This window comes from Sturnus vulgaris, chromosome 1 (assembly GCF_052056855.1).
Source record: "Sturnus vulgaris isolate bStuVul1 chromosome 1, bStuVul1.hap1, whole genome shotgun sequence".
Taxonomy (NCBI): Eukaryota; Metazoa; Chordata; class Aves; order Passeriformes; family Sturnidae; genus Sturnus; species Sturnus vulgaris.
Window position 1 is genome coordinate 27446289 of NC_142243.1, and position 14346 is coordinate 27460634.

General features: G+C 39.6%; 1 protein-coding gene across 6 annotated transcripts in view; it reads left to right on the plus strand.

The window, feature by feature from the left end:
* The window catches only part of SCIN (scinderin), a 68642-nt gene that overhangs the window by 14033 nt on the left and 40263 nt on the right, over window positions 1-14346 (plus strand). For 5 of the 6 annotated variants that reach the window (XM_088162306.1, XM_088162328.1, XM_088162317.1 and 2 more), the window contains 2 exons: window positions 10601-10755; window positions 12273-12434. In XM_088162306.1, coding sequence (XP_088018432.1) covers window positions 10601-10755; window positions 12273-12434 — 317 coding nt within the window. Of the gene's footprint in view, window positions 1-6632; window positions 6900-10600; window positions 10756-12272; window positions 12435-14346 lie in introns of those variants that run through there. The other variant, XM_014878514.2, reaches the window with a different exon arrangement.

Genomic DNA, 14346 nt, shown 5'->3' on the forward strand with positions numbered 1-14346 from the left:
CAAATTAGACAAATTATACTATCAATACCTCAGAGAAAAGGAAGAAGTTATTTTTATAAATCTGGTGCCTCTGATGTAGAAACAGATGTATGGATGCCTTTTCTCTTCAGAGAACTTTTCTTTCAGGTCTGTTAAAATCATTGGGCTGACCCCAAATAAATGTTGGTGATCTTAGAAACTACTTAGAAACTACTCTTAGAAACTCCTATTTAATTGGGGAAGGCTGATCAAGGAAGCTTTGCTGAAACTATTAACTATTAACTCTAAAATGCTGTGACAGGACTTTTTTTAGTAATCTTAGTGTTGTGTTGGCAACCTGGCTAATACATAAATGCTGACACACAGTAACAAAGTTCATAATTCTCAAATGTGTTATTCTTGGAGAGTTTAAAACCACTTTCATTAATGAAAGTATGACACTACACTTTTGCTTCAAAAAATAAATGCGAGGCATAAACACTTTCCTATATGAGCTTAGTAAGAACTGGATATTTTGAACAGTCCAAAAATTTTAAAAGCTTAAAGAATCTTAAATCCTATTTTTATTCATGATTAAATAATCTTACAACTGTCTTGCCTGGAATAGAGAATCTGGCCTGTTTCAAGGATATCTACCACTGGAGTCAGCTACAATGAGTGAGCTTATTCCTTCTGTGAGAATTCAGAGGCACTACTTGCTAAATGAGGGTAAAAGATGCACATGCTGTGAGTACTCTGCTTTTAACACTCAGCACTTTTAAATGCATAAAGGCACTGACACAGTCTTAATGCAAGAGAAAAAGCTGTCTCAGAATAACTTTATTTCAAAACACACCTGCAATTAGAAACTTATAAAAAAATATCCTTTCCTGGGGACCTTAGTTTAACATTGCACAATGATTGTTCCTTTCTATTAATTTCAGTAACCTTCTCAGACAAGTTGGTATCAAGGAAATGATGAGGGAAACATCTAATATTTAAGAGTGCAATGAAATAAATTAAACTGAAATCTTCCCTCAGTTTAGATAACGACCAGCAGTTTTGCTTATTACCACTTTTCTATAGATTCGATTGCTACCACTTCCCTTTTTGTGAGTAGACACCTAGAAGAGCCACTGGTTTATACAGATGGAGAAGATTGTTTTCCCTGGGTTCTCTGCACTCTCCATACTGCCATATCCAATATTTCAGGCACTACTCCAACAGATTTAAGGAACTCTCGTTGGAGAGTTTGATCTTAGTGGATGTTGCATATTTAATTAGTGGGTCCAGAGGATGACTGTGCTTTCTTCAAATTGTTCTTGAATTCTTGTTTCTGAGTAAAACTCTCTTCCTCTTCTTTCTTCCTCAGTTTTACTTAGATGCTTTTAACTTTAATTACTGCACTGATGGTAAATGCAAGTGTGTCTGTTTCCTTGTCCCTCTTTTCCAAGTATTCAAAATTAACTTAAGCTGTCATCAAAACCTGTAGCTGCAATATAGAAATAAGAAGCTTACATTATCACTTCTTAGCACACAAAATATCATTAGGAAATTATAGTCAGACCAAATTTACAGTATTTTCAAATTCAAAATGGATAATCGTACTCTTTGACAATTATCAGTCTACGCAGACAAATTCTGAAACTACCTTATAGAAGCCCTCTTTAGCCTATGTATTTGAACTTTTCTACATAATTAAATACATAAATACAGAAATATAGAAATTGGGATTTAATTCCCATCCATCCTTTGCAATACTTTTTTCACAAAGCAGTGTGCACCTGAGTCCCAGCAATACTGTAGAAATTGATAAAGGTGGGTGAAAGAGACTTTGTAGCAATAATCAAAAGTATCACCTAATATAAAATAGTCTTGTTTTAATTAAACTTTTTGATAATACCTTCTGGCCAGTACTTCTGAATATTTCTCAATAAAGAATGGCCTTTCCATTTTTCTTGTTTAAATAAACATACACTAATCCACTAAAATTTGAACTTTTTGCAAAGAGCTGGATATTTTCCCCATGAAACTTGAGACTGCTATATCTAAATATAAGAAAGCAAACTTAAGGATCAGTACGATGGTCTTGGTGAAACTTACTTGGCCGCATAGAGAACGGCATGATTTGTTCCTTTGGTAGACCAAATGATCGTGTAATGTGAACAGGATGATTAATCATTGATGGGAATCATTGCAACATTTCTCTATCTAGATAGTCAAGATGGATAAAATGATGAGCCTGAGAATACATTTTTCTAAGTCTTATCTAATCTCATGATTATCATATGAAATGTCATGTCACCACAACATAAAGGAGACCTTCTGTCTTTTGGAAGATAGGTGATTTCTGAAGGAGTGTTTCAATTCTCTCTCTGTGACTTCTTGAAGTATAATATACAATGCTATAATACTGTGGCTTGAGATGAACATAAAACCAGAATTTCTTGATTAAACATTTATGCTGCTCATTGACTAGTTCAAGGGAAGAACATAAGAAAAATTCAGGGAGCTATAACATCCTTCATGATTAATACTTCATTTCTCACTATCCCAGTGTCAAAAATTTTTACCTAGATTCTCTTACTGAAGCCAACAGTCAGATAGTTTTCTCTACATGTCCTACTTAGTCCCATTGCTGAAGGATGAATTTGGAGAGCTTCTCAGCTGCTGGGCATGTGGTGTCTTTGCCTGCACAGGTGAGAGTGGTGGGTGCCACTGAAGAATCCCTCTTGTCCTGTCCAGGCAGCACAAGGACTGCCACAGAGAGTGACAGCACTCACTCACCAAGGAGGTAGGAGCCAGCCAGTTGCCAAATGGTGCACACGGTGTAACAGTGATCCTACCCTCTCTATGCCTTAGACAACTGCCTCAAAGCTACACACTAAGGCCCTTTATTTGCTCTGGACTTGAAGGATTAAAACCAGATTCCTATCTTGAAGATAAAGGAGGACTTCATATCTTTATGCCAGGTTTTTCATACCTCTCATCTGGCAGCATCGTAACTCAAACCTTGCCAATTGAGAGGAAAGTTAGGTTTCAGCCTTTCTTCAGCATGTTCTGTCCAGTTAAAGCTGAGTTACCACACAGGATGGAAGGATGATGAGAGAATGGAGAGAATTAGCAACTGGTAACATAATTCTACAACTTGTTTTGATAACTTGGCTTTTAAAAGTGTACAGTCAAATTCTCCTTCGGGTCTTACATTATCAGTAAACTATTACTATTTAGATGACTATTGGAGTAAGAATTTAGCTCAGATCTTGGAACTGACTTACTGTATTTAGGCTAAATCTGAAATAAGTATTGATTTGTAATTCAGCAACAGAACAGATGAGAACAGGGGTTGACTTCTGTGACTGTTTGGACTAGAGTGTGCTTTTTACACACATACTCCATGTACAGCAAACTTTGTCATGTGAAACTAGAGGAAAAACTAAATGTGTAATCCACTTGTTTAGGTAGGGTGATAGAGGTCAGGAGGGCATTTGCCAATTGTGGTGAAGAAGGAACAAGCTTTGTAGAAGGAAACACATGAGACATTTCAAAATATTCTCTCCACTTTCATTCCTTTTCATTCCTTCCGTTGTTAGCTCCTGGAACTGTAAGTCAAGCTTTGTAGATGAACTTAAACCTTAGACTTTGTATAAACTGAAAGTCACTCCTGCTAGGAAAGATGCTGGAGCTTAACTTCTGTGAGCCATTTTAGGTTCCTTGTATCTGTCACCTGGAAAGACCACCTTGTGTTTTTGTGAACCTTTCCCCTGACTGGGACTCAGAACTCAGGACATTGCATTCTATTATTCTGGTGTAGGCACACATGGTCTGCATATATGCAATATATGACAACAATACTTAGAGGGAAAAAGATCCCTTATTCAACATAACAAAATACTTAGGAAATAAGTGAGCAAAATTAAATGGCAAAGTTTTTCATAAATCCTTGAATTCTGAGTCATACCATAGCTTTACATTCAATACATATGAATCTGCTTTTTCAAGGACTAGATGAGGAGTACAAACATCTTCTAACACTCCTGTGTGATCTATCAGGACTTGGGAAAAAGACAGGTGTTTAAAGTTGGCCATACCTCAAACAGTGCAGTGGAGCAGGCAGAAAGCTGCATCTTTACCCCGTAACTGTGTCCCTGGGCTGTGACAGCAGCCAACTGCTACATCCGGCCAAGGAAAAGGTGTGACGCAAAATTGTTTCTCCTTGCTACCACAAAGCTGAAACAGTGCTAGGCCTTTGCCATCCTTTTGATAAAGCCACAGTCTATCAGCAAGATATAATCTTTAGTAAATTAGCAAAAAATTCTTTGAAATCTTAAGGTAGTCTAAAATTTCATTGCAGTGCAATTTCTAATGAGTGCAGTAATTACTATTAGACCAAGGACTTTTGAGTCACAAAAGCAATGTTATTTTTAGTCCTCTCCAATTACTATGTCAAAAGACATGCAAAGGCACATAAAAAGTAATTATAAATATTCTTTCTGAATGTGCAACATTTAAGATACTCCAAAACTTCTTCAAAACTTCATTTTTGATTAACCATGTTAGAAAGTTCTTGATTATTTAAAAATTTATGCAAATCTGTCATGTAAACAATATTAGTTCTTACTCTTGCTGCAAAAAAGGATGGATCAAGACGGAAGATGGTACAACTTTCATTAGAAGTGAGATTGCAAAAGCCAGATTTGAAAAAAGATTTGCAAACAAAAAAAATTAAATTAAATTGAAGAGTACAAGCAAGTATCCTGGCACTTAGGATACAAACTTCAATCCAAGTTTTATTTGCCAGCAGCCAGTGAGTGATTACATAATCCTAGTAAGACAAACTCAGGCATGAGAAAACTCTGCTGTCTGTACTAACATCCTTTGTGTCTGAGTAGTGCCACAGACACTGAGACAAAACAATTAAGATGTTCTTGTGTCTTTAACCTTTGTCCATTGGTATGTGATACTGGGAATGGTCAATGCTAATCAAACAGCATGCACTTCATGCCAGCAAGAGGCATTCCACTTAGAGCAGTATTTAGTCGGTAGATTTAAAATTTAAAGCTGTAATAAGGAGATATATATTTAACCAATCTATTCTGTGCAATCTATGCATGAACAATTTTATCTTGGCAAGACAAGTAGAACGTGTAGGAGATGTGAAGCTGAGTAACACTGGGTTGGTTTGAGCTCCCGGGTAAAACAGCACAACTGCAAAGCGAGTTCACCTGGATAACTTCAGAAGAAACCCTAAACCCATACAATTACAGAGTATGTGGTAAGTTCTACCCTCACTGACTGAAGCAAATTAATGCACAACAATGCAAAAAGGCATACAATTAGAAAAACTGCTTAGTGTAATTGAGTAAAAGTGAACAGAAGAACAACTGACATAAATGTGAGAACAAATTTGAGAAATAACTTTTGAATATTTCAAAATATTTCTGATACCATATTGAAACTGGAAGTGCTGGAATTTTTTGGCTACGTCTGGCAAACTGATGACAGGGTGCCCACTAAAATGGGAGATGATAATGGATACACCCAGTATAAAGTCATCTTTTGCCTCAAGACAGTATAAAGAGAAGATGGGAAGATAGTTACACAAATTTCTTAGTTGTGGTGTGCTTTTTTTAACTTTTTTTTTTCTTTAACCAGCAAAGATTCTCTCCAGCTGCTTTGTTGCATTTAGCAGTGCCTTTACCACTTGCTGAGAGAGCCCTGATCTGCCTGCGGGTGGATACTTGGTTCTCCTGTATTAACTTGACAAAGCAACTCAGTGGGGAAATTAGAAGCTTCAAAACTCATCCAGGTAGATAAGATGATGAAGCTGAACAAAACCCTTTCTGAAATGTATCTTTTGATATACTGACAGCTTGCACTGCATCTGCTTGTATTGTACCCAGACTGATATGTCTATAAATATTAGATGGAAAACAGTGATTTGCTATACTTTTCATAATGCAATGAAAACTGCAATTGTCATGTTGATGTGCCAAACATTGATAAAGGAGACAGACAAGCAGGAAGTGGGTTAAAAACCTTTTGGACTGCTCCACAGTTTTGGACAAACACCAGCAGACCTCTTTAACATTTTCTGAGAAAGAAAAATTTATAAAAACTCTGGGCTTCATCTGGAATCCCAAATGAAATATTTCCCCCCCTCCTCCCCCCCAGAAAGATTCTTATCAGTATTCAACAAAAGAAATGAGATTACTGGGTGAATGAGGGCTGTGCTCTGCCATTCCAGCCGGGGATGAAAATGCGCTCCACTGCAAGTGCGAGCTGTAGAATAGAAACTCTTCGTATTATGGTATGAGCTGCTCACACAAGGGAGATGTGATAATTATAGAAGCAAACAGCACAATGCTACAACATGTGCAGACACTGGGTTAGCCCACTTGTACTTTTCTTTCTTTTCTGTGGTTTTCTCCTATTATTTTAGAATAAAGAAACGTTCTCTGTTTGCAGTGAGGATGGCTGATTTTTTCATAACACCCCCGCTACGGCGCTGGGCACAGAAGCAAAAGGGATTGCGGGCGAGTTTGTTTTACAGGCGTGTTGGAAAGGAGTAACTAAAGGACAGCTCCTGCGGCCCCGGGCGGCGCTGGCAGGGCTGGGACGGGCGCATCCCTCCCCTCCGCTCCGCTCCTCTCCGCTCCGCACCGCCCAGGGCCGGCCCCGCCTCTCTCCCCGCGCTATAAACGGGCGGCGCGGGAGCTCCGCGGCTCCTGCGCTTCCAGCCATGGCTCCCGAGCGGTCCTCGCCGGCGTTCGCCGAGGCCGGGCAGCAGAGTGGGCTGCAGGTGTGGCGCGTCGAGCGGCTGGAGCTGGTGCCGGTGCCCCCGAGCCTGCACGGAGACTTCTTCGTTGGGGACGCGTACCTGGTGCTGCGCACGGAGCGGCGCGGGGACAACGTCGCCTACCGCCTGCACTACTGGCTCGGTAGGAGCGGGGGGAGCCCGCCGTGCCCACCCTGCTGCTGCTGAAGGGCTTGCCGGGCTCCAGGGCGTCGGGGATCGGGTTTTCCCCGTCTTTCTCAGTAAGGCTGCGGGTGCGAGGCTTCCAAGAGGGGTATTCGAGGTGGATCGGGGCTGCCACCAAGGATCAGGGGTGGTGCCAAGTGTCATCCCTTCCGATGCTGAGGGACTAAGTGGTGGGACAGTGGGGTGTGGCAGAAAGGTGAAAGCTTGCTCTCTTTGTAGTGTTTGTTTGGAAAAGTACTAAAGTGTTTGAGTCAAATCTTGGCTGCAACCAACAGAAGTTCTGGAGTGAAATCCTGCCTTCACCCGCATGAAAAGTTTTCTTGCCTTTGTTTCCATCTGGATGAAAATGTCCTCTTGGCCCTCTCTCTGTGATGTTGTTGCCCTGGTTAGTGTCTGGGTGTGCCTTTTCCAGCTAGATTCATTTTGCTTTCTGATGGTACAGAGATTATGTGCAAAGACACCGGGTTTTCTTTAGAACCTCTTTAATATCAATCTGGCAGCCTACTGGCATTGGAACTGGGCTGATATCTTCTGCCTTCCACCTTGACTAGCCCGCTTTGCATCAAAGCTGATGCCTGACATAAGGTTGTGTTTTACATGACTTCCTCATCTCCTGGAAGTTTCATGTGACTTCCCCGTCTGGCCACAGAGTCATCCTGCCGCAATGACGGCTATTTATTTATTTAGCTGCCTGAAACGTACAACTTTTTTCTTGTTTCACCAACAAGTTTGGTTTTGTAAGTAATCATCTCAATGAATGTACATAAAGATAGGTGTATTAACATTGATGTGCTTGAGCTGCTGCAGTTCTCATTGTACTTTTGCATACATGGAAAAATAATTGCAGATTAAGCTGGGATTGTTTCTGCATAAATGTTTGAGTGTTGAATTTTGCATGTCTTCGGAGTTTTCCAGCTGGCAGGCAGGATAGTGTCTGTTTCTGGTAAGAGTATAATCATAGATGGCAATGTGACTGAATTTTGGCAGAGACTTTTCTGTCAGCAGTGCAGCTAATTAGTAGCAGGGTTTGGCTGTGCAGACCTTTGTTAATGAAGCTGAAACTACTCATGTCTTAGTGAAGGTCTAGTAGACATATCACAGAGAGTGATGTAAGGACTGTTTGCAGCTCTTGGGAAGGGAAGGTAGAACAGTGACTGACTTTTGCAGCAATTAAAACCTTACTGCTGGTGGCTGAAGAGCTTTAGCTGTACACATCGATGCATATGTTGTGCTGATACAGCGCTATCCAAATAATCTAAGTGGCTTCTGGTGATCTGAGCACCCACTGTTCTTGTGCAGCTGGCAAGGTGGCAGCAGGGAGCCTCACTGCTGGCAAATCCCTTCCTGCTTGCAAGATAATTCAGCAGTGAGGTGGAAAAATCTCAAATGCTGCTGCACACTTAATAGCAACAGGAGACCAGGACTTCAAACAAGGAGTATTGAGAGGGCCAGTCACACTCAGGGCAAGAACCATAGAATCATTTTGGTATTTTTAATTGATTCACATGGCTGTTATGTACACCAAAGTCTTCCCTTTTAAGCAGAGACTGTATAACCTTTGGGCCAGGAAGATCACAATAGGGTCTTTCTGAAGACTTCCCATAAGTGCCTCTGGACAGCTGCTGCAGTCACTATTACTCAAACGTTGGGATGTAATCAGTAAATTTTTGTGATGAGGGAAGCACTGCAGACTTTGGTCTTAGGTATTTACAAGGGCCTTGCCTTTTGGTGACCTAGTCCTACTCCTTGTCATCTGTGGTATGTTATTGTGGCAGCCACATATGAGTGTGAAGGGATTCTGACCAGCAAAAAAGATCCCCAACATCAAATTTTCCTGTTACATAGTGGCAAAGGTCCTCCTATTTCCTTGCTTAGGCACACCCAAGGGATTAAAAGAAAATCTAGACCAGAGGAGCATGGTCTGTAACCTCAATGTGCTGACAGTCTTCAGCTGTGACTGGCGTCTTATGGGTAAAGTGACCCCACAGTTGTTCTGCCATGCTGAAGTTTCCTATGGGAAAGCTGAGATACTTTACCAAGTATCTCAGGTACACTGATGCTGTTGAGGTTGGATAATTTCTGAGCAAGCCGACCTGGGTGTATCAACATTGTTGGCATGGCCAAGCAATCAGTGTGGATCTGTTTTGCTGCAGCTGTACCCACATTTAATGTTGCTCAGACATCCTGACTCAGTTGTCTCTGCTGGCACTTGAGGGATGCCTTAGTAGCTGTACTAATCCTAAGAGAGCTGTCTGGACTTGCAACTGTCATTAATGGAAACAGCATGCACTGTGCCAGTATGAAACTAGTTGTGCAAGTGAGGTTGGCTATATCCCACTTAGTATCTTTAATAAAATCACACATGGTGTTCATAAACTATTTTTTAACCCTTGTCCCCAGAGATGAAGTCATAAGATCTGTTCATGTGAACCAGGATCTGTTTGGTAAAAACTTGTTCTTTTTCCTTTGTACTCTGGCTTACTTATAGCTGTTTGTGCTGCAAACTGTAAAGTAAATCTGATTTTCACACAAGCTTGAGTAATTTGTGCTTGGACTGATGCTCACTTGATTTTTCTTTTAATGGCGTTTCCCCAAGTATTTTATTGCATAACAGCTATGAGACCAAGTCTGATAGTAGTTCTTATCTCTGATTCTGTTCAAAAAACATTTTTCTTTAACCCTGAACCCTGCTATGTAATTGCAAGTAATTATTTAGAAGGATCTAGTCTTAATGGATATGATTACTCCTACTTAGAAAAAGAAACAAAGCACCCCTAAAACTTCCAAAGGTTTACCACCAACTTTAAGGTGGTACCCGGGTCTGAGAAAGCATACTGGAACATACCAAGTTCCATCATGGAGTGATTTGGAACCAAATGGAAGACCTCACCTTTCCTTTTTCTTCTATAATTACTGAGAAACCTTTTTTTTTAGACTTGATTCTATTTGTGCTTTTTTTGAAACAATTAAAACTGCTGAAAATGTTCATCAAAAATGTGTGGGCACACATTAAAATCTTTGGTTTAATATACAGCCTGTTTTCAGCGTGTACAGGTATCAGCACACTAGGTCAAGAGACCATTTTGCCACGATCTTGGGAATAGGCTAATCTCCATAAGGTACAAAACAAAGTGTGATCTCATGAAGCAAATATCTGAACCCCAAAGCTGCTTTTCTGTTTCCCAGCTGTGCCAGACAAAATATCTTGCTGGCATTATCATGTCAAGAGGACTGCTATTGAATTATTTTGGCTTTATGCCTTGGTGAGTTGTTATTAGAATAAATATATGTTTTACCATCCAGACAGTCCTTTCATATGATTTGAACTTCAGCTAAAAGTCCAAAAATCATTACAACTGACACTTGCCATGCTCAATTAAACTCAAATTTTTCTTTTGTTTGAAGATTCTAAGAGAAAATGCATCTTCACTATTTTTCATTCTTTTTTCTTTATGAATACAATTCTACAAGCTGTCAAGAAATGGTTTGGAAGACCATGTTATTTGATGGTGAACAAGATTGTGTTTCAGTGCTTTGGTTCCACATAAACATGGCTTATATAACCTGCAGAAGGCAGTGCCCAATTGTTGCAGAAATAATTTCTCCAACAGAATTCAAAATAATATTAATGCTTTATTGACATATTTCCTTTTATTTCAGGGAAGGAGTGCACCCAGGATGAAAGCACAGCTGCAGCTATCTTTGCTGTTCAAATGGATGATTATCTAGGAGGAAAACCTGTGCAGAGTAGAGAAATTCAAGGATATGAGTCTACTGAATTTGTGGGTTACTTCAAAGGAGGAATTAAATACAAGGTAAAGAGTCTGTCAAAATACATTCTGAAATTGTAACATTTTTCCCCTACATAAAAATCAAATGTTTTTCTTTATAAATGGAGATTTTAAAAATAGTTTGATTAATGCTTTCTGGGTTTAGATCTGAACTACCCATCTTAAACTGTAGGAGCCCCAGTGCTTGTACAGAAACTAGGAGCTTGTTTGTCAGTGCCTCTTCTGATATATGAAAACCTTTCTCAACTTTTTTTTTCCCCAAAATAAAGCTGTCCTGAAATTTCATACTTGTGTGTATAAGAAAGCTCACAGTAGGGACTCACTCTCTGTGTCTGGGAGGTGTTAAATCTCACAGACGTAATTTCTGCCTTGCAGACTAAATATTTTTGTTCAAATGCAGAACCCAGTGTGCTCAAGTGGTTAGAAACACGAATAAAGTGGAAAAGACCAAAACTTCACTTGAATCTAAAGATTATGCTCTTACAGTCCTACTGCAGTTTTTTCTGAAATAGCTAAAACAATCCCCCACATTTTTTTTTTAAAAATTTAGCTTTTGGAAAGGTGTAGTGTCAATGTCCTTGTGTCACTTCCAGAAGCTGAATTGCTGAAAAGTAACTTTTTTTTTTTTTTTTTTTGCAACATCTGTGGGTTGTTTTTAACAATAAAGTAATGCATCTCCTGAGAATATCACCATAGTAGAAGCTCTGGCAGCCATGGCTCATTCAGCCTTTTTCCCCCCATTATGAAGGTTTGTAACTTCTCTCTGTCTACACAACCGAGCTCTTAACACTGCATAAGTGAGGTTGGCAGTGACACACGCAAACTTTCATGTTTTAATTTTATTTTTTTTTTTTTTTTAATTTTAAGAGCCACTCTCTGTTCAAACACAAGGTTTGGGTCTCCTGGAGGAATGGAGAATGCTGCCTCATGGAGGCAGACATCCAAGCCAGTTTACAAGATATTGCTTATATTTACACTTACAATTTGCTGTCACTTTGCCTAGTTTGGTACTCCTTGCCAGGTTGACTCCTCTCCAGGTTGACTCTGAAATATTCCTTTCATAAAATTACAGAGCTGCTGTGGAATTATGCATCCATCTACATGTAACCAGAGACTAAAACCACCTGGACCTCTGAGATTCAAGTTTGGAAAACTTCAAAAGGAGCTGCATATTTCTCTTCTTTTCCTCAGTCCTTGACTTTTAGTCCTTGACAAACAATGATGTTGAGTATTATCTCATCCTCTGAAGGAGACTGGAGAGTGCTGTAAATTCTGTGTTTTCACTTTCACTGTTTATCTGAAAACCCTGTGAAGGAGGGTGACTTCTGCTCCTTTGGCTAAAGTTCACACCTGAGAGTCCAGCAACAGTAGTGTCTGTTTGGTCTGTGTTCAGCACTCTTAAACAGTACATTATTTTGGTATATTTCTCATGGCATAAACCATTTTTTTCCACTACTTCCTCATCTTTAGCAAAAAAACCAAAAAAACTCAGCAGAAATGAAGCTGAAATAAAGCTGGCTGCTTTGTTTTGTTTTATTCAGGCAGGTGGTGTTGCCTCTGGATTTAATCATGTTGTTACTAATGATCTGAGTGCTCAGAGGCTGCTGCATGTCAAGGGCCGGAGAGTTGTAAGAGCCACAGAAGTCCCCCTGGCCTGGACCAGCTTCAACAAAGGAGATTGTTTCATTATTGACCTCGGAAATGTAAGTGTTTTTAGAGCAAACGCTGAAAAGTAAGGGCTGCATCCCTTCCAAGGTTTCAGTCATCTCCTAAAATGCAAAACTGATTTTGTCACTCATGTGAACCTGCAGAAAGAATGTGCTTTAGTGTCACACTACTTTGAAAGGCTTCAAACTGCCCTGAATGTTTTCTGAAGTGTGCACAGATTATCCCTCAAGAGGCAGTTCTCTTTCCCATTCAAGGCATTGGGGTCTTTCACTGCTCGTTTGAACAGCTTAAACAGTTTACTGTAAGTCCAATCTGAGTTTGGCACTCTCTACCAAATGAATGGGAGCAGTGCTAGTGTTCAGAGCAGAACACAGATTCAACCATTTTCTTAGGAGCATTTCTTCATAGTCATCAAACTTTGATAGTAACAGTTGACCCTAAAGAAACAGCTGCAAAAGTGATTATAAAACGACTATTTCAAGAGATCACTTGAGAAGCAATCCTGTGCTTCAAGGCTTTCTGCTGAGGGCAAGTACAGACAGAACAGTATCGACACATAAGATAATTCTGCTTGCTTCAAATGCCTTAAAGTGTAGTGCTGTCACCTCAGAATACATACTAAGACTTTCTGATACTAAGAGTAGCAGCTGGGATGCAGTCCACACTAATTAGATGCTAGTTACCAATTTGAAATTATTCCCATGCCTGATATGCTCACATGTAGCAAATGGAAAGCATGTGAAAGGAAATAGTTTATCTGCAGTTGATTTTAACTGTAGTGTTTCACAAAGAAATGGTCAGCTGTGTCAAGATATCAGAGTTCCCCTGACCTATTGAAAAATGAGCTCTTCTGAATTCATGGTGTGCATTTGGCTTTTTTTCTCTGAAAGAGTCCCCTAGCGTGACAGTTGAAAATAATCAATATAGCAACTTGATACCGATATGTCTTTGATTTTTATTATGCTTCACAGCCTTCAGATGGAACACCAAAGTCTTTTTTGAATATTATCCTATTCCTCTTACGTCAGTGTGGTTTAATCATCTGGAATAGCCTGGTAATCAATATCCAAAGTAATCTCTCAATGTCACTTTGCATAGGAGACCCAAATTATCTATTCCCTTCCAGAGTTAACCCATGGGAGATGGAAAGTTTTGAACTAAACATTGCTAGAAAATGCTGCTTTTGCAGTATGGCTGTAATTGGGCTTTTGAGTTTTTTGGAGTTCACCTCCCATAGACATACTGTGGAACTGGGTGTACTCCATGAATTCAAGTTGTTCTGACCCTTATTGTGCTGTAATTACCCAGATTACCTTGAGTAGGTAATCTCAGGCCACACTGCAGGCATGGCAATGACACTGATGAAATGCACTGTGGGTGTATTCAAGTGTTACCTGTATAGCTTGGGGCCCATCCCTTTTGATGAGAAGACAGTGGTATCACTAAGCAGATTAAATATGATATGGCTTTAGAGTCTTCTCCTGATACTGAATGTACATTGGGAGCCTTTTACTTTTTTTTAGTGTAATGTCACTGGTTTCTGATTCACTGTTTGACAAGACAGAGGTCAAGCAGCAATGCAATGTTGTACGTTTGCAGGAAGAAAGATTAAATGTGAGCAATATCTAGATTCCCTTTTTTTTGCTATTCTGTGGGAAATGTCAGTCAAATCACATGACTAAAACAATTCTTGATCTTATCATGTCAGTTGTGTAGGAGTGATGGGTCTTTCTGGATGTACTGACAAAGAGAAAAGTGTTTTAGCATCTAGATATTCATAGTCAGGTTATTGCATAAACAGACCATGCTTATGGGACATGAAAATATGTGACATAGTTCAGGATGAAGATATACAAGTCTAGTGAAGTACCTCTAAAGAAATGGGTGATAGGAAATACAGTTTCATAGGAGAAACCTTGCTCAAGTTTTATAAGAACTGTATTTCAA